The 20993-nt window shown below is 44.3% G+C and overlaps 1 protein-coding gene and 1 long non-coding RNA gene across 14 annotated transcripts in view; one reads left to right on the plus strand and one right to left on the minus strand.

Annotated features, from left to right (window-relative positions):
• The first annotated feature begins 11482 nt into the window (after nucleotides 1–11482).
• On the plus strand, nucleotides 11483–17722 carry LOC129535756 (uncharacterized). The gene is made up of 4 exons (XR_008681718.2): nucleotides 11483–12069; nucleotides 13977–14163; nucleotides 15026–15198; nucleotides 15766–17722. It is a non-coding gene; the product is annotated as an uncharacterized LOC129535756 (long non-coding RNA).
• Nucleotides 14112–20993, minus strand: part of LOC129535755 (ankyrin repeat and sterile alpha motif domain-containing protein 1B) — a 414902-nt gene continuing 408020 nt past the window's right edge. For 6 of the 13 annotated variants that reach the window (XM_088837142.1, XM_088837141.1, XM_088837139.1 and 3 more), the window contains 2 exons: nucleotides 17669–17836; nucleotides 14112–14281 (listed from right to left, as the gene is read on the minus strand). In XM_088837142.1, coding sequence (XP_088693268.1) covers nucleotides 14171–14281; nucleotides 17669–17836 — 279 coding nt within the window. In that variant the 3' untranslated portion in view covers nucleotides 14112–14170. Of the gene's footprint in view, nucleotides 14298–17668; nucleotides 17837–20993 lie in introns of all 13 variants that reach the window. The other 7 variants (XM_088837143.1, XM_088837140.1, XM_088837138.1 and 4 more) reach the window with 2 other exon arrangements.

Raw genomic sequence — 20993 nt, forward strand, 5'->3', positions numbered from 1 at the left:
TCCCTTATGTCTCCTGTGTTAGCAGGCAGGTTCTTCACCCCCAGTGCTGCCTGGGAAGCCCTGATACTGCTTCTTGCTTGGGGGCATCTTGGTTTCCCTGCTCACCTGTCTTACTGACAAGAAGCAATAAGGGGGAGAACTGCAGACCTCCCAGGGAGCAGCTTTTGGGCATTTGATTGAGGTGCCGAGACATCCAGAGGAAAACTGAGTATTGAATATGGATAGAATTGAAAATTTTTCTTTTTTTAAAGATATATGTATTTGTATTTATTTTTGGCTGCACTAGGTCTCTGTTGCTGTGCGGGATTTTCACTAGTTGCAGTGCATGGACTTCTCATTGGGTGGCTTCTCTTGTTGCCAGGCGTGGGCTCTAGGTGCACAGGCTGCAGTAGTTGTGTGCTGTAGAGCGCTAGATCAGTTGCTCTGCTGCGTGTAGGATCTTCCTGGACCAGGGCTCAAACCCATGTCCTCTGCATTGGCAGGCAGATGCTTAACCACTAGACCACCAGAGAAGCACCCAAATGGCTTTTATTACCATGTTGTGAACTGACTTTGGTTCTTAAGAGTGGCTCCATGTCAGTTCACTCTTACCTCAGTACTGAGACATCACACCAAGTTTTCCTAAATGGCAGGACTTGCAAGATGCATGTTAGTTAGTGCCTTTGGGCTTGTGAAGTAGCAGCTCCTTGGCTGTCTGTAGACCTCAGCGGCTGCACTGCCACCTTCGGCTGGGGTGACCCTCCTGGAGCCGTTAAATGGAGAATCTTACTTCAATCTGGTGTGTGTAAGTCTTTACATCACCAGTCATTAATCATGCTTGGAAAGTTAAAATGCCCATGCAGCTTTTACAAACATAGGTCTCCTGGGTTTTGGAGAGAAAAACAAACTGTTTGGCTGATAATTTGTAGCTATGATTATTTATGAGTGACATGCAGAGTACACTATGTTGAGCTGGGAATAATCATCTTTGCACTACCAACTCTAAGTAAAATGGAGCCGTGGTGAGTACAGAGTGAGCTTTTGGTCAGAGGATTGGCTTGAGATGAAGACAGGAAGCAGTTAAGTGGAACTGGCATTTCCCAGGTCAGCACAAAGTCTTTGGGTTAATTCCACTGCAAAAATAAGTCTGGCTCTTGAGTACTAAATGGAATCTCACAGGATGCAGAATGGTGATTGGGCAGTAGACCTAATGAAATTCCCTTTCTGTGGGAAGTAGGACCCTATTGCTGGGGCCAGCTGGATGGAGTGTGGAAGAGGCTGATGGAGCCTTAGTGCAGGAAGACTCTGCGGGCCTGTGTTGGCTGGTTACCAAATTTTAAGAAATGTGTTTATAACCATCAGGTTGCTTAATTTTCATAGGAAACATATTTAGTGAATAGTTATATAATATAAAAAGAGAACTGAAAAACTTAATGTCTTTTTTTTTTTTTTAAAAAAAGGGCCTTCCATACAGACTTATGAACATGGTCGTGGTATTCCAGTTCTGTGGAAAAAGAACTCTGGTGGCTAGCCCACTTATCAGATATTTATTTCTTTTCAGAAATAGCTTAGGAGCAATGCTGCTTGGGGTCCAAGTATGAACTTTCAATGATTTCTGAGAATTTGGCCATGTGTTCTCCATCTAAGCCTGTCTTCTGCCCCATGATATCCAAACATTATATGCACCAGCAATATTCCAAATATTTCAGCAGAAAATCTGGTATGTCTTGAGAAAAATCACTTCCATGACTTATTAATGAACTAACGACATAATTTTCATTGGGTTCATTTACCCAAATTTATCATAGACTATCATTTAAGGAAAAAATAAATGAAGTAAAAGAATTGAAGTCTTTTTTGGAATAATTAACATTCAAGTGTCTCTACCCCCATGGATATTTCAGTTGCCAATGTCTCAGATTCCCCCTTCAAGAAAATTAAGTGCAAATCCCCTTAATACATGGGCTGGCTGTCTTCTGTTTGTGCTCCAGACTCATTCCTCCATCTGCCTGCCCTGTTGTGTGACTGGTGGTGCCTTGTGTAGACCAAATCAATGGGTACCTTGCCCTGTGGCTTCCAGTTGGTTCAGGTAATGCAGGGTGGAGGGTGGAGAGTGAGATCAGGGTTTTTTTTTCTTTTTTTATTCTTTTTTTTTTTTTAAACTTGAGTATCGTTCATTTACAATGTTGTGTTAGTTTCAGGTGTACAGCAAAGTGATTCAGTACATACACACACACACATGTATACTTTTCCATAACATAGTAGGTTATTGCAAGATACTGAATGTAGCTCCCTTTCCTAGTTGTTTATTTTCTATATAGTAGTGTGTATCTGTTAATCCCATTATCCCTTTCCCCTTTGGCAACCATAAGTTTGCTATGCCTGTAAGTCTGTTTCTGTTTTGTAAATAAGCTCATATGTATCATTTTTTAGAGTTTACATATAAGTGATATCATAAGATGCTTGTCTTTGTCTGACTTCGCTTAGTATGATAATCTCTGTGTTTATCCATGTTGTTACAGGGAATTCTCTGGTGGTTCAGTGGTTAGCACTCTGTGCTTTCACTGCTGTGGGCCTGGGTTTGTTTCCTGGTTGGGGAACTAACATTGCACAAGCTATGCGGTATGCCTCTCTCCACCCAAAAAGAAAAATAAAAAATCCATGTTGCTGCAAGTGCCATTATTTCATTCTTTTTTTTGTAGCCAAGTAATATTCTGTTGTGTGTGTGTGTGTATCATATCATTTTTATCCATTCATCTGTGGATGAACATTAGATTGCTTCCATGTCTTGGCTATTGTAAATATTGCTGCTGTGAACATTGGGGTGCATGTATCTTTTTGAATTAGTTCTCATATTTCCAAATAAATGCCCAGGAGTGGGATTGCTGGATCATATGGTAACTTTTAGTTTTTCTAGGGAACTTCCATGCTTTCTCCATAGTGACTGCACCAATTTACATTCCCAGCAATGGTGTAGGAGGATTCTCTTTTCTCCACATCCTCTCCAGTAATTTATTATCTGTAGGCATTTTGATGATGGTCATTCTGACTGGTGTGAGATGATTCCTCATTGTAGTATGATTTGCATTTCTGTAATAATTAGTGATGTTGAACTATTTTCATGTGCCTGTTCCATCTGTATCTTTTTTGAAATGTTTATTTAGGCCATCTGCCCTTTTTTTCTGATCAAGTTGTTTGTTTGTTTTTTGATATTGAGCTAGCTTTTTGTATATTTTGGAAATTAATTCCTTGTTACATCAATTGCAGATATTTTTCCTCATTCCATATTTTGTCTTTTAGCTTGTTTATGGTTTCCTTTGCTGTGCAAGAAAAAGAAATGCAAGAAGGCAAAATGGTTGTCTGAGGAGGACTTAAAAATAGCTGCGAAAAGAAGAGAAGCAAAAGGCAAAGGAAAGATATACCCATTTGAATGCAGAGTTCCAAAGAAATAGAGGAAAACAATACAATAGGAAAGACTAGAGATCTCATCAAGAAAATTAGAGATACCAAGGGAACATTTCACGCAAAGATGGGCAAAATAAAGGACAGAAACAGTATGGACCTAACAGAAGCAGAAGATATTAAGAAGAGGTGGCAAGAATACACAGAAGAACTATACAAAAAAGATCCTCATGACCCAGATAATCACGATGGTGTGATCACTCACCTAGAGCCAGACATCCTGGAAAGTGAAGTCAAGTGGACCTTAGGAAGCATCACAACAAACAAAGCTAGTGGAGGTGATGGAATTCCAGTTGAGCTATTTCAAATCCTGAAAGATGATGCTGTGAAAGTGCTGTACTCAATATGCCAGCAAATTTGGAAAACTCAGCAGTGGCCACAGGACTGGAAAAGGTCAGTTTTCATTCCAATCCCAAAGAATGTTCAAACTACTGCACAATTGCACTCATCTCACATGCTGCCAAAATAATGCTCAGAATTCTCCAAGCCAGGCTTTAACAGTATACGAACCATGACCTTCCATATGTTCAAGCTGGATTTAGAAAAGGCAGAGGAACCAGAGATCAAATTGCCAACATCCGCTGGATCATTGAAAAAATGAGAGTGTTCCAGAAAAATATCTGCTTTATTGACTATGCCAAAGCCTTTGACTGTGTGGATCACAACAAACTGGAAAATTCTTAAAGAGATGGGAATATCAGACCACCTGACCTGCCTCCTGAGAGATCTGTATGCAGGTTAAGAAGCAACGGTTAGAACTGGACAAGGAACAACCAAATCAGGAAAGGAGTACATCAAGGCTGTATTTTGTCATCCTGCTTATTTAACTTATATGCAGAGTATATCATAAGGAATGCTGGACTGGATGAAGCATAGCTGGAATAAAGATTGTTGGGAGAAATATCAATAACCTCAGATATACAGATGACACCAGCTTATGGCAGAAAGCGAACTAAAGAGCCTCTTGAAAGTGAAAGAGGGGAGTGAAAAAGTTGGCTTAAAACTCAACATTCAGAAAACTAAGATCATGGCATCTGGTCCCATCACTTCATGCCAAATAGATGGGGAAACGATGGAAACAGAGACTTCATTTTTTGGGGTTCCAAAATCACATCAGATGGTGACTGCAGCCATGAAGTCAGAAGATGCTTGCTCCTTGGAAGAAAAGTTATGACCAACCTAGATAGCATATTAAAAAGCAGAGACATTACTTTGCCAACAAAGGTCCATCTAGTCAAAGCTTTGGTTTTTCCAGTAGTCATGTATGGATGTGAGAGTTGGACTATAAAGAAAGCTGAGCACCAAAGAATTGATGCTTTTGAACTGTGGTGTTGGAGAAGACTCTTGAGAGTCCCTTGGACTGCAAGGAGATCCAACCAGTCCATCCTAAATGAGATCAGTCCTGAGTGTTCATTGTAAGGACTGATGGTGAAGCTGAAACTCCAATACTTTGGCCACCTGATGCGAAGAACTGACTCATTTGAAAAGTCTCTGATGCTGGGAGTGACTGAAGATGCAGGAAGAGAAAGGGATGACAGAGGATGAGATGGTTGGATGGCATCACTGATTCAATCGACATGAGTTTGAATAAACTCAGGGAGTTGGTGATGGACAGGGAAGCCTGGCATGCTGTAGTCCATGGGGTCGTGAAGAGTTGGACAGGATTGAGCGACTGAGCTGAACTGAACTTGCTGTGCGAAAGCTTTTGAGTATAACTAGGTCCCATTTGTTTATTTTGTTTTTTATTTCCTAATATTACTCTGGGAGACAGATTGAAAAAGATAACTGCTGCAATTTACGTCAGTGTTCAGCCTGTTTTCTCCTCTAAGAGTGTTGTACTGTCCAGTTTCACATTTAGGTTTTTAATCCATTTTGTTTATTTTTGTGTAAGGTGTTAGAGAATGTTATAATTTCATTTTTTACATGTAACTGTCCAGTTTTCCCAGCACCATTTATTGAGACTTATCTTTCCTCCATTGTATAGTCTTTTTGTCATAGGTTAATTGACATAGGTTCATGGGTTTATTTCTGGTCTTTCTAGCCTGCTCCATTGATCTGTATTTCTATTTTTGTGCTAATACCATACTGTTTTGGGGACTGTGGCTTTGTGGTATAGTCAGAAGCCAGGGGGCATGATTCCTCCAGCTCCACTTTTCTTTTTCAAGATTGCTCTGGCTATTTGGGGTCTTTTGTGTCTCCATAAAATCTTAAAATTTATTTTGTTCTACTTCTGTAAAAAATGCCATTGGTAACTTGAAGGGGCTTGCATTGATTCTGTAGATTGCCTTAGGGTAGTATAGTCATTTTGACTATATTGCTTCTTCCAATCCAGGAACATGGTTTATCTCTTTGCCTGTTTGTGTCACCTTTGATTTCTTTAACCAGCATATTTTTTTGTTGTTTAATTGAAGTATAGTTGATTTACAATGTGTTAATTTCTTCTGTACAGCAAAGTGATTCAGTTATACATTCCTTCAGTGATCCATTGGTTGTTTAATAGTATATTGTTTAGCCTCCCCATATTGTGATTTTTTCCTTATAGTTGATTTCTAATATGGTACTGTGATTGGACTCCTTGGAAGGAAAGTTATGACCAACCTTGATAGTATATTAAAAAGCAGAGACATTACTTTGCCAACCAAGGTCTGTCTAGTCAAGGCTATGGTTTTTCCCGTGGTCATGTATGGATGTGAGAGTTGGACTGTGAAGAAAGCTGATCGCTGAAGAATTGATGCTTTTGAACTGTGGTGTTGGAGAAGACTCTTGAGAGTCCCTTGGACTGCAAGGAGATCCAACCAGTCCATTCTAAAGGAGATCAATCCTGGGTGTTCACTGGAAGGACTGATGCTAAAGCTGAAACTGCAATACTTTGGCCACCTCATGCGATGAGTGGACTCACTGGAAAAGACTCTGATGCTAGGAAAGGTTGGGGGCAGGAGGAGAAGGGGACGACAGAGAATGAGATGGCTGGATGGCATCACCAACTCTGTGGACATGAGTTTGAGTGAACTCCGGGAGTTGGTGATGGACAGGGAGGCTTGGCGTGCTGTGATTCATGGGGTCGCAAAGAGTTGGACATGACTGAGTGACTGAACTGAACTGTGATTGGAAAAGATGCTTGATATAATAATTTCAGTTTCTTAAATTTACTCAGGCTTATTTTGTGGGCTAGCATGTGGTCTATCCTGGAGAATGTTTCATGTGCATTTGAAAAGAATGTGTATTCTGCTGCTTTTGGGTGGAATGCTCTATAAATACTGATTAAGTCTACTTGGTTTAATGTATTTTTAAGGCTAGTGTTTCCTTGTTCATATTCTATGTGGATGATCTTGTCCATTGATGGAAGTGGGATGTTGAAGTCCTCTAATATTATATTACTGTTGATTTTTCTTTTTATGTTTGTTAATTCATGTTTGCTAAATCACTTCAGTTGTGTCTGACTCTTTGAGACTCTATGGAATGTAGCCTTCCAGGCTCCTCTGTCCATGGAATTCTCTGGAGTGAGTTGCTATTTCCTTCTCCAGGGAATCTTCCTGACCCAGGGATCCAATCTTAATCTCTTTTGTCTCCTGCATTGGCAGGCAGGTTCTTTACCACTAGTGCCACCTAGATTTGCCTTATAAATAGAGGTGCAGGATGCATATGTATTTGTTGTTGTTATGTCTTCTTCTTGGATTGATCCCTTCATCATTGTGCAGTGTTCTTCTTTGTCTCTTCTAACAGTCTTTATTTAAAGTCCATTTATCTGATACAAGTATTGCTACTCCAGCTTTTAAAAAATATTTTTTCCATGAGTGGAATATCTTTTTCCATCCCCTCACTTTCAGTCTGTATGTGTCTCTAAACCTGAAGTGAGCCTTTTCTAGGCAACATATATACAGATTTTACTTTTCTTATCCATTCAGCCATTGTATGTCCTTTGGCTGGCACATTTAGTCTATTTACATTTAAAATAATTATCAGTATGTATGTTCTTATTGCTATTTTGTTAATTGTTTCGGGTTTTTGTGGGTCTTTTTTTCCCTTCTTTTGTTCTCTGGTGATTTGACTATCTTTAGTGTTATGTTCGGAGAAGGCAATGGCACCCCGCTCCAGTACTCTTGCCTGGACAATCCCAGGGATGGGGGAGCCTGGTAGGCTGCAGTCCATGGGGTCACAATGAGTTGGACACAACTGAAGCGACGCAGCAGCAGCAGTGTTATGTTTGAATTCCTTTTTATCTTGTATAGATTTTTGGTTTGTGACTTCCATGAGGCTTTTGTGTAGCATCTGTAAATAAGCATGATTGTTTTAAATTGCTGATCTCTTAATTTCAACTGTGTTTTAAACAACCTGTGTTTGTACACTCCTTCCCTCATGCTTATACTGTTTTTGATATCATATTTTACATCTAATTGTTTTGTGTACCCATAACCTCAGATATCGGAGAAGGCAATGGCAAGCCACTCCAGTACTGTTGCCTAGAAAATCCCATGGATGGAGGAGCCTGGTAGGCTGCAGTCTGTGGGGTCGCTAAGGGTCGGACACGACTGAGCGACTTCACTTTCACACATTGGAGAAGGAAATGGCAACCCACTCCAGTATTCTTGCCTGGAGAGTCCCGGGGACGGGGGAGCCTGGTGGGCTTCCGTCTGTGGGGTCACACAGAGTCGGACACGACTGAAGTGACTTAGCAGCAGCAACCTCAGATATGCAGATGACACCACCCTTATGGCAGAAAGTGAAGAGGAACTCAAAAGTCTCTTGATGAAAGTGAAAGAGGAGAGTGAAAACGTTGGCTTGAAGCTCAACATTCAGAAAACAAAGATCATGGCATCTGGTCCCATCACTTCATGGGAAATAGATGGGGAAACAGTGGAAACAGTGTCAGACTTTATTTTTTGGGGCTCCAAAATCACTGCAGATGCTGATTGCAGCCATGATATTAAAAGATGCTTACTCCTTGGAAGGAAAGTTATGACCAACCTTGATAGTATATTAAAAAGCAGAGACATTACTTTGCTAACCAAGGTCCATCTAGTCAGTTCAGTTCAGTTCAGTCGCTCAGTCGTGTCCGACTCTCCACGACCCCATGAATCACAGCATGCCAGGCCTCCCTGTCCATCACCAACTCCCGGAGTTCACTCAAACTCATGTCCACAGAGTCGGTGATGCCATCCAGCCATCTCATTCTCGGTCATCCCCTTCTCCTCCCGCCCCCAACCTTTCCCAGCATCAGCTATGGTTTTTCCCGTGGTCATGTATGTACGTGAGAGTTGGACTGTGAAGAAAGCTGATCGCCGAAGAATTGATGCTTTTGAACTGTGGTATTGGAGAAGACTCTTGAGAGTCCCTTGTACTGCAAGGAGATCCAGCCAGTCCATTCTAAAGGAGATCAATCCTGGGTGTTCATTGGAAGGACTGATGCTAAAGCTGAAACTGCAATACTTTGGCCACCTCATGTGACGAGTTGACTCACTGGAAAAGACTCTGATGCTGGGAAAGGTTGGGGGCGGGAGGAGAAGGGGACGACAGAGAATGAGATGGCTGGATGGCATCACCGCCTCAATGGACATGAGTTTGAGTGAACTCTGGGAGTTGGTGATTGACAGGGAGGCCTGGTGTGCTGTGATTCATGGGGTCGCAGAGAGTCAGACACAACTGAACGACTGAACTGAACTGAACCAAACTGCTTATTGTGGATACAGATGATTTTACTACTTTTGTCTCTTACCTCCCTACTAGTTTTGTGTGTGGGTGATTATCTACCATTACTATATATTTGCCTTTGCTAGTGAGCTTTTTCCTTCTGTAGTTTTCTTGTTTCTAGTTATGGCTTTTTCATTTGGAGTCCTTCCTTCAACATTTATCATAAAGTTTGTTTTGTGGTGGTAAATTATTTTAGCTTTTGATTTCTCCATCAAATCTAAATGTGAACCTGACGGGGTAGAGCATTCTTGGTTGTAGGCTTTTCCTTTTCATCACTTTAAATATATGGTGCCACTCCCTCTGGCCTGCAGTTTCTGCTGAAAAGTGGGCTTATATTCTTATGGGAGTTTCCTTGTATGTTATTTGTTGCTTTCCCCTTGCTGCTTTTAATATTCTTTCTTTAATTTTTGTCATTTTTGTTCTGAAGACTCCAGGGCTGCTACCCACCACTGGCAGGTGAAGCCAGGTCCTGGGGTTAGTCCCAGATTACTGGCAGGCAGAGCTGGTTCCTAGAGTATGGCTGCAGGGCCCAGGGATCCCAGAGCTTGTTTCAGATCATTGATCATTGGTGGTGGTGGGGTGATGGTGTTTCCTAACAACAGCTGGGTATGAGGTCCTGAAGATGGTGTTAGTCTGCTGGAGGATGGGGCAGGGCCCACCTGCTCCCATGGTAGGGTCTGGACTGAAGGGGGTGAGGAGCTGTGTCCCAGTCCAGTTAGTCATTTGGCCTGAGGCATCTCTGCCCTGGCACCTACAGGCTGTTGGGTGAGGCCAGGTCTTAGTGCTAATGAGCCAAGATGTCAGCTGCCAACACAGTGTTCACCTGTTTGAATATTCCCCAGCATGTCTGCCTCCAGTGTCTATGTCCTCAGGGTGAGCTGCAGTTAGGTATCCCCTGCCTCTCCAGGACACTCACCAGCAGGTGGGTCTGGCCCAGGCTCCTATGAGATTACTGCTCTTGCCCTGGGTCCTGGTGCATGTGAGATTTAGTGTGTGCCGTTTAAAAGTGAAGTCTCTATTTCCCCTAGTCCTGTGGGGCTCCTGCAGTTAAGCCCTGTTGGCCTTCAATTTCAAATGCTCTGGGAGCTTGTCTTCCTGGTGCCAGACCTCTGGGCAGGGGAGCCTGACATGCGGCTTAAGCCTCACTCCTGTGGGAGAATCTCTGCAATATAATTAATCTCCAGTTTGTGGGTCACTCACCCAGTGGGTAAAGGGATTTGATTATATTGCGAGTCTGTCCCTCTTACATGTCTTGTTGTGGTTCCTTCTTTATGTCTTTAGCTATAGAAGATCTTTCCTGGTAGTTGGCAGTCTATTTTATCAATGGTGGTTCTGCTCATAGTTGTGATTCTGGTGAGCTCAGGTCTTTCTATACTGCCATCTTGGCTGCTCTTCCTGAGGTCTGCATATGTTAACCCAGGCTCCCTTTCTGAGGCCCGTGGCACCTGTCTGGCAGCCTCCTCTACAGACCACCTCTGTCCCCAATTCCCCTCAGGCTGTAGCAGTGCAATGGATACTGTTGCCTACATGCAGCCAACACCTCTGTAAGTATTCTTATTTATTAATCTAAAATTCTGTCAATTGGAGGGTGCCATCTTCTTCATGCTGGGACCATAAATGATACAAATAAGCATCTTAATCCTGAGGTAATAAGAGGATTGGGCTTCCCTGATAGCTCAGCTGGTAAAGAATCCACTTGCAATGCAAAAGATCTGAGTTTGATTCCTGGGTCAGGAAGATCCTCTGGAGAAGGGATAGGCTACCCACTCCAGTATTCTTGGGCTTCCCCTGTGCCTTAGCTGGTAAAGAATCCACCTGCAATGTGGGGATCTGGGTTTGATCCCTGGGTTGGAAGATCCCCTGGAGGAGGGAATGGCTATCCTCTCCAGTATTCTGGCCTGGAGAATTCCATGGACTGTACAGTCCATGGGGTTGCAAAGAGTCAGACAAGACTTAGTGACTTTTACTTTCAATAAGAGGATTGCTGATCTCGTTAGTAAAGATTCAGTCAGTTCAGTTCAGTCGCTCAGTCGTGACCAACTCTCCGCGACCCAATGAATCACAGCACGCCAGGCCTCCCTGTCCATCACCAACTCCCGGAGTTCACTCAAACTCATGTCCACAGAGTCGGTGATGCCATCCAGCCATCTCATTCTCGGTCGTCCCCTTCTCCTCCCGCCCCCAACCTTTCCCAGCATCAGAGTCTTTTCCAGTGAGTCAACTCGTCACATGAGGTGGCCAAAGTATTGGAGTTTCAGCTTTAGCATCAGTCCTTCCAATGAACACCCAGGACTGATTAAAAGGGACCAAATTAGCCCAGGTAAAGCATTACTGTCTAAAATTCCAGCCCCAAATTCCCATCAGGAAATCTGCCCTTCTATCTCTGTGAATGTTGCCTCATCTCAGGATGTGGGGTTCAAAGCCCTAGGCCTCTGCATATCAGACTGGGAATGCCCCAAGATTGGTTCGACATGTGTTTTGGAGAGTAACACACTTGGATCCAGCAGTGGGGAGATCTTCTCCTGAAAGTTACAGGATATGGAATGTGAATCATTGATTTTTCCAGTGTCTCGCTAACATGGCCCTTTTATCTCTTGACCTAAAGCTGGTACATGTGTTTTAGGAAAAACGTTGTTATGGAAAGTCTGTGTCCTCTCTGTCTATATGCTGATGTCATAATGCTCCATGGTGAGTATCTGGAGATGGGCTTTTGGGAGATTAGGGTAAGGTGGGACCTTGGGGGTGGGGCCCTCATGGTGGGATTAGTGCCTTCATAAGAAGAGGTGCTCCCCCACCCTCTGCAGGCTCACACAGAGGAGAGGTCCTGTGCGCACACAGCAAGAGAGCAGCCACCAACAAGCCAACCCAAGAGAAAAAGCCCTTAGAATGAAACCTACCTTGCTGGCACCTCTATCTTGGATTTCCCAGACCTCCAGAACTGTAAGAAATTTGTTTAAGCCACCCAATATTTTGTTATGGCAGCCTAAGACAAAAGTGTAGGCCTATAGACAAACTTATAAAAATGATCTAGTTTGGTGGTTCTTCCTCTTTTAGCAGTTCTTTGTTACAGCCCACTTTAGTATTTAAACAAAGACAGTGGTGGCTTTATGGCTGAATTCAAACTGTAAAGGCCACTGCATCTTTCTCAAGACTGGCTGAACTTGGAAGTGAACCAATTTCCTCAACAGTTTTGCCAAGTAAAAAAATTCATTTAACTATGGATGATGAGAAGGCTAAGCCTTTGGTTCTTTCCTAGAAATGGAACTGGGAAGGTGCTCACAGAATGATGCCAAGCACCAGCAGCTGTATAGTTTCCATTTTATTTTATGTGCTTTTTTTTTTAATAGGATATAAATAATGACAAAAATTACAAAATTTATAACTGGAAGCCCAAGCATATTTACACATATGTTTCCATTTCAGCAAAGATACTGTTTACTTTGCTCCTATACAGTTTCCTTTTGGTACCATATTTTAGTGTTATTTTACTCTCAATTTACTACATACATATCAACAGTGAATAGGCAAAATATATACAAGGAACTGTTCAGTTCAAGTAATTTAATATTGTATTAAAATTCTGTAACACTGAACTAAAGCCATATACATTTGTCAGTTTGAAATAAAATTGTTTTCTTTCTTCAAAATTCACCAACTGATGATGTAACTGATAATCTCAGATTTAAAATAATATTGGTTAATTAAAAAAAACATTAAGACAATCCCACAATTTATCAATATCGCTATAATGAACTTCAAAATGATTCACAATGTGATTGGTTAGAACAATATACATTAAAATGTTATTTTTTTCTATAATGATATTGGTACTGTTTATATAATTTGATTCTACATAAATATACATTATGATATCATACAAATACTCCACAGAGACATTAAAAAATTAAAATACCTTAAAGAAATGTAAGTAAATTTTATTTAATCAAAGAGTAAGCAAACATTTATTTATCTTGTTTCAAGAAAGTTTTATTACTTTGGAATCTCTCTTTTTTTATTTGTTTTTTTTTTTCCTAGAAAAAAAAGTTTTTTGCAATAGAATTTTATTAACACCTTTCTCAAACAAGGTTTCCATGACAGAAATCTTGACAGCAGGAGCCCTAGATTTTTTTAACATGTTCTTTAAAACTGTGAAGATTAAAAAAAAAAAAAAAATCTTTGCAGGCTTATGGCTGCGTCAGCACTTTCGGTAAGACGCTAGTCTGCTGCCTTAATCTCCCGCTCTGGGGAGTGGCCTGGATACTCTGCCACACTGAGCAGCCCTCTTGGTGGTAGCAGTAGAAATTTAGTTATTTGAAATGAAACCAGAAACATCCCTCACGACTAACCTAGTTTTCTTATCAATGCATTAGTGAAACATTCTTTTTAATAAAAATATTTAATACAAGACACATTTTTCTGTGCATAATAAATTCCTCTGTTTTAAATCATTAGGTTTTTGAATCAATCCACAGATGTAAAGGTTTTCTTTATCTGACATGGTTGATTACATATAAAATCCACAAATATAGAAATTGGGAAACAGAATTCCCTGGCAATCAGGGGAGTAAATTCTGTCCTCTTGCATGAAACAATACTTAGTGAGATCATGACTTTAGAGATGCTTTCTGGGGGTAGTTCTGTTCTACCTTGAAACCGGCTGACAGTGGAAAATAAACCCAAGATTTTTACACTTTTAGGCAGTATTAGCGATCCCCTGTGTTTTTTCAAGGTATTATCCCCAAATAACAGCAAAGCGAGGTTGGGGCAGAGTCATGAGAAATACCTCGGGTGGTGGCCAGGAGTCGGGGTTGGGAGCATCAGCCACAAACCTCTGCTCTTTCTCTCAGGGGTTACAGCTGGAAAGTCTTGGTTGCACTTTCTGTCACCCGGTGCAGAAAGAACGTCCCCAGGAGTGGCCAGTGGCCTCTCGCCCATAACAAGGCCACACAAACAGAGCAGTCTTCCTCCCGGGCTGGGTGGAAAGCCTGCTCCGGGACTGCTCGGCGTGCAAGGCACCACGAGGACGGGAAGGAGGTGAGTATCAGAAAATTGTGGTCTCATACTTGGTATTTATCCCTCGCTTGGCCTCTTGTCCTGGCTCCACGATCCACGGCAGGTTGGCCAGAGTCTTTTGCTCAGATGGGTCGATCTGCTTTAGAACAGAAAGGCTAATGCCTGTTATACGGTACCCGCTCGGGAGTGTATGCATGCATCCTAACACTGCCTGGAAATCAGCATTGCACCCTGGAAAGACTTCAGGATGCTGGTGGATGAGCCATTTGTTGGTTCTTCTGATCATGTTTACTGCATAGGAACGGTGTTCAAGGCACTGGGAGGGGCGGTGGGGGTTGGGAAAGGGGACAGTGAGTGAGGCATGGCCCTTGCTCTTGAAGGCACACAGGTGGGGAGCAGATATAGGAACACTTTACTGAGAAGTGAGATTTGAAAGGGAAGAGGGCACTCTGTGGGCACCCAGGAAGGCCACTGACCCCGTGTTGGGAGGCAGGGGAACTTCCTGAAGGAGGTGAACCAGGCTATGTCCTCCCTAGCTCTCAAACCTCCATTGGTTTCCTTCAGAGTCAGAATAAACCCAAAGTCCTTGAAGTGATCTCTGGGGGCCCTGCCTGCCTTTCTGTGCTCTAAGCCCATGCCCTCTGTGCCCATCAGCTCTCTGTCTGAATACACTCCAGACACCTGTGTGCCTTCTGCCCTAATGTCAGGGTGTGGCACAAATGTCACCTCCTCACCAGTTTACTGCATGTAAACTAGCACCTCAGCTTTTCTGCTCTCCTCTTCTGCTCTCTTCTTTATAATCCTTATGACATACACATCATGTTTGTTTATCTGCCACTAAAATGTACGCTCACAAAGGTGTACTTTGGTCTGTTTACTACAGTTTCCCTCTAACTTTGACGAGCTCCCAGCAACCCAGTAAACAACAGGCACCCAATACATTCCTGTCAACTAGACATTATTTTAAAATTAAGGTATACATCTAAATGGAGAGCTGGAAGATTAAGCTTCCTGGTGAAGATGGGGGTGTGGAGCAGCACGTGCAGAGTCCCTGAGGTAAGGGGAGGGGAGCAAGAGTTTGCAGTCAGGGTGCTGAGGGGGAGCTGGGAGGAGACAGCTGAGGGTGAGGAGGTGAGCAGGGCCAGGTCAGGCTGAGCCTTGACCTTGAACCAAACTGAGCTATAAAACGTCAACACCATTTCCGTGCCTGTGTGTACAAGGTCCCGCAGGCCCTGCCTGGGTAAAGCTTGAGTTCTGAGCTCTCACAGCGGCGGGGTGGCGGGGGTGGGGAGGATCAGGGACGGGGCTGGGGCGGTTCTGCATCAAATTTCCCCCTTTCTTTGGTGTTTCCATGTCTGCCCCTGGACACCTGCTCTGCTCAGGAAACCTGGAACAAGGGAGCTGCCAGAAGGCTATGGGGTTCGTGCTTTTCAGCTGCCTGTGATTTTTCTGTACCTCCACAAGGCTGTGGGGGTAACTTCACATGTCTAATCACAGGATATTTCTAAACAATAAACTATTGGGGCCGAGGGAAATGGAACACAGACACCTGCTGAGGGTGATGGGATCTTGGGGCAGTTAAAGAGCAGCAGTATTATTCACTGTATGTTCCATCTTTTTCAGTGAAGGCTTCTAAATGAATATTCTATGAGCCCTTATGGTGCACATCCCATCATACTCACCTGGAAGAAGTCTACAGGGACCAAAGAAAAGTCAGATGGAGGTGGGAACAGATTTATCCAGCCCATACGGGAATGTATACAATAGACAAGAGCTAGTCCCCCAAATATTCTGAAAATTCCTGGATGTTTAACCTGCTTTTCCTGTGGGTTAAGACTGACAATAAATAGGAGATGCCTCTTTGTGTAGCTGGGGCCTGGATGACCAGCTGGAGTCAGCTGTGCATGAGGGGGCTGGGGACGCAGCCAGGTAGAGGGAACACAGGTAGGTGGAAGCTTTGTCTATTCCAGGAATAGGGAGGCTGAGTGTCTGGGAGGACTGTGGTGGGAAGTCAAGGCTGTGGTACCATGATGTGGCTGCCCTGTGGAGGAAGGGAGTTTCAGGAGATGTACTGGAGTAGTTTTGGAGATGTGGTGATGGCTGGGATTATAAGAGGGACAGAAGAAATGGAGAGGAGTGGATGAAGCTGAGAGATATTTTAGGGGCTGAATGGATGTGTGCGGTGAGAGGAAAACAGGAATCAAAGCTGCCTTCTACACTGATGGCTTCAGCAACTTGGTGACTGGTTAGCCTGTTTACTAAGCTGGCAGAGGTGGGGAGAGAGAAACAGCTTTGCGGAGAGATCAAGAATTCTGTTCTGGGTGTAGTAAGTTTCAGCTGCCTGCTAAGTATCAAAGGAGAAATTGAACCTGTAGGTCTGGAGCTCTGGGAGTGCATCAGGATTGGGAACCAGCAGGGCTGGGAGGTGCTGAGGTGGGAGGATGTGCAGTTCCTGGCAGTGGTCAGCAGTGAGGGACAAGCATGGGTGTGAATGGTGAGGTGGAAGAAAAGATCTGAGATGTGAGCTGTCAAGGAGCAGGGGGACCAGAGCTGGAGGGATCATCCCCGTGGATGTTGAAGTTGCCAACAGTGGAGACAGGAGCAGAGGCCAAAGAGAAGTCATGAACAAGAAGCCGCATGGTCTCCAAGCATGGTGCTTCTGCAAACATTAAAAACCCTACAATTTCCCATGACCTGGGGTCAGTGGCAGGGGGAGGAGGAGGAGAGCCACAGATGGAAGGATATATGGGTGTGAGAGCGATGTCTCTGGGATGGCACTGATGCCCGGAGTCCCAGAGTTCCAAGGATGCCATACGGCAGCAGAAACCAGACGTGAGGCTGGCTGGGAACATTCCAGCTTCTGGGTACTGCTACTACCAGAGGAGGCCGCTTTCAAGTCAGGAAAGTCTGTTAGGACAGGATGTGTGCAGAGTATGTGGGAGGGAAGGGGAGGAAATTCCTGGAGGAAGGCAGATGCGAGGAGGAGGGGCGGTACCTTCCGAACAGTCCCGCTCTGCAGGAAGCCTCAGCTGCTGCTGGGAGAATTTAGGGCCTGGTGCCCAGGCCTCTCCCACCCCCACCCCCTGCAATCCTGGGTCCGTGCACAGCTTGAGCCCCAGCTTCTACTTGCAGGGTACCAGGGACACCCTCGCTGTGAGCCTCTGCCAACCTCTCTGCTGTCCAGTGGCCTGGAAGAGGCCTGCCCCCTGGAGGGATAGCAGCTGAGGCCTCAGGGATCTTGGTCCCAGGTAGCCTGGATCTAGAGGAGAGACTGACCCGGGACAGCAGCATCCAGCCCCCTCCCAGCCTGCTGCAGGGCACAGGGCAAGTGGGATTTTCTTGGGAGCCTCCAGGTTCAGTAGACGGTCCCCAAGACTGCAGGAACTGTGCTGAGAGGATGACAATCATGAGCCAGGAGGAGGCTGAGGGGAGGACAGGAAGGGCAGGCCCTGGATTCTCACCAGCACCCACACCACCATAGATCCTTCCCTTCCGTTCTCAGAACATCCGTGTCTTGTCTACTTACCACCGACTTGCGAATGCTGACGCGGGGCTTGGGGATGGGCTTGGAGGGCTTGTTTTCAAAGCTTTCTGGAAGCGTGGAAGAATGCCCCCCTTTCCTGGCTTGCAGCGCGAGCTGATAGGCGACTTCAAATGCCTGTCCGAGCGTTAGGATGATCTCGTAGGCTAAATTCTGCAAGAGAAATGAGAAAGCGTTTACAACAGCATCCTGCAGGTCAGAACAGAGTCACTGAGCACACAGAGAGGACGCTCAGGGGGTGAATCGGCGAAGACCTTGAGCTGCTCCACCTGACGTGGGAGCGAGTCAGGGTAAATCTGACAGACTGCACACTCTGGGTCCAAGTTAGGGTCTACATGAGGCATCAGTCACTGCTGCAATGAACACCTACAGCTACCCTAAGGAGCCCGTCCTGGGTGACTGTTTTGCTCCCAGGCCTTGGAAGAGAAGGGGTTACACTGGTCCCTCAGCCTGTGAGGGTGAGCCCACACACTCCCCAGGAGTTTGGGTCTTTTTACCTCCAACATCTGTGATTCAGTGAACATCTCTGAAACACAATCACAGTCTAATTTAGGCAGAGGGGAGAGGCATTAGTCATGCTGGTGTGGTGTCTCGCAGTCACAGCAGCAAGCATGCAAACAGAGCCAATTATCCATCTATTTCTTGAGGCGTCTGCTCTCCCTGTGGGTCCACTCCATATTTTATCACTAAATCAGTGTGAGAAAGGAGATTCTGCCTGAATGCCACGCCACGCAGTGCCTGGGAGAAGTTCTTTTCTTCAGACCTTCAGTCATTCTCCTCAGGATGATGTCTTGCTTCTCTCCTCCAGGCTCTTACTTCATTTCTGCCTTCTCTTTTGAGCACTGTCCCACCCCATCTTCTTTCACTGAGAAAACAAGACGTTGACCCTGAGGTCAACAGTGCATCAATGAGCCAGATGTCTATGGGTTACAGTGAGTTTTCTTAAAACCACAGCTGAGTGCCGGCAAGGTCTGTCTCAAGTTTCCACGCTGATGAACATCCCTAGATGTCTGTGTGTGGTTTCTCGAAACCAGAAAAACTTTGCTGAATTTGCATCAATGACTCTGCCTCCTCAATCCAGGACACAGAACAGTTCAATTCCCATGACTCTGAGGGGTCTGGTGGGGACTGTTCCATCTTGATGAAGGAGGAGGGAGATGCAGGATGGCCATCAGAGGCCCTGTGGAAGAACCCGTGGGTTTCTACCCTGACCAGAGTTTAGATCCATGCCGGACTGTCGGGGGATCTAAACGCTTCTGAGCGTGAGAACTAGTCTCACAGAGGACATGTCTTCTGAGACACAGGTGAAGAAGTGACACCCCACAAGACAGATGTGTGCTTACTGGAGACTCTGAGCCTCACACAGCCAGCCAAGCTCTTCCTTCAATGAACATGGGCCAGTATTGCCTCCTAGGATGAGTCAGAACAGGAAATTAGCAATGTATCGACAAACGCTAGTGGAGGAGAGCTGAGCCCTCATGCCACCACCAGTGTGGTTCCCTGGAAAGGGGGCCCCGGGCTTAGGCTGCCCCCACAAAGCCCGGGCTCTCGTCTTGTTCACAGCTGCTGTGGAGATAGATGGTGGTTGTCCATCCGTCAGTGGCAGGTATTTGTGCTCTAGGCGGGCAGCTGGACTGAGGGAAAGATGGCAGACTCAGCGATTCTGTAACATGCAGCTTTTTGATGCTGGGACAAAGGTGCTTAATGAGTGTGAATTTCTTTATCGTTAACCTAAAAACAAGTTCCCGAAAGTGAGATTTACTTACAGCTGCAGTGTCTTCAAATGAAGGCCATTTGAGCAGGTGAGATTTTCACAAGACTATTATCAGAAGGCTAAAGGTTTTTGAAAGGTTCTGGTTAGAAGCTCTACCGTTTCATTTTAAAGAAGTTCCCAGTGGTAGGAAACCACTGAGATAAGACACAGAGACCCGACTAGCCCATGAGGTTCCCTCCCAGGTGGCCTCTCCTCATTTGGCTTGCATTCTCCATGACGTCTTGGCTTTTCATCTTACTTAGAATGCTCATTTTCAGAGTTGTTCTTTTATGATCTGTCAAGAGCTGGACATTGTTACCTTGCCTATGCTTTCTGTCATCTTGGTGTTTGAGGCTTTGATCCTGGATGCCAGCGACAGCCTGCAAGGAGCAGCTTATGGGGCTTTGCATGCAGAGAGTCCTGGGGCCCTTGAAGGACTCAGCATATGGGACCTGAGGACACACATCTGAATGGGGATGGGAGTTCGTTTCTCCTGCCTCTTCTTAATACCATTCCCACTATTTAAGATGGGAGGAGAGTTACCGCGAGAGCAGGAGACTCAGGACCAAAAGTGATACCACAATTGGACCAGACAGGCTTAGGTGACATGCCCTTCCTTCCTCCTCTGAGCCAGGCCTGCTGACCCCAGAGATGCTGCTTAAAAAACCCAAAACCCCAATTAGTCTCTGCTTACAACATATCATCATCTTCACAACTGGGGAGGCCGGTGCCTGGCACACTGCAGGCATGCAGGGGATGCTTGTTTGCTGAATGAATGAATATCGAAAGGCCAAGCTGGCGTAATAACACTACTAGTTATTAATATCGGTAGCACAGCTACTGTTAAGTGAGGACTTTACAGATATTAGGCACTGAACCAACCAATAAAGTTTACCACAATTATCTGCAGTGGAATATCATTATCCTCATTTTGTAGATGAGGAAACTGAGGCTCAGAAAAGTTAATCTGACATCACAAGCTAAAAAGTTACAAAGCAGTGGTATGAACCAATATTTGTGACCTAAAAGTCAATGTTCTTTCAAACTAATTTGAAAAGATTTATGCACCCCAATGTTCACCGCAGCACTATTTACAATAGCCCAGGCATGGAAACAACCTAAAGTCCATCAACAGATGAATGGATAAAGATGTGGTATATAAGGGACTATTAATCATAAAAAATGAAATAATTCCATTTTAACATGCATAGACCTAGAGATTAGCATACTATGTGTAGTAAGAGATAAATATCATGATATCACATATGTGGAATCTTAAAAAAATGATACAAATCAACTTATTTACAAAGACTTACGGTTACCAAAGGGGAAGGTCGGGGGACAACTTGGGAGTTTGGGGTTAACATTTACACACTACTATATATAAAATAGAAAAACAAAGGCCTACTGTATAGCACAGGGAACTATACTCAGTATCTTATAATAACCTATTATGGAAAAGAATCTGAAAAAGGAATATATATAAAAGCAGATGCCTAGACTGGTAACTTGGACTCAAACCGAATCTCTTAACTTTGTATCAATTCTGCCAATCCA

The sequence above is a fragment of the Moschus berezovskii genome, chromosome 6 (assembly GCF_049115385.1).
Source record: "Moschus berezovskii isolate FMDL1 chromosome 6, NW_MosBer_1.0, whole genome shotgun sequence".
Lineage (NCBI taxonomy): Eukaryota > Metazoa > Chordata > Mammalia > Artiodactyla > Moschidae > Moschus > Moschus berezovskii.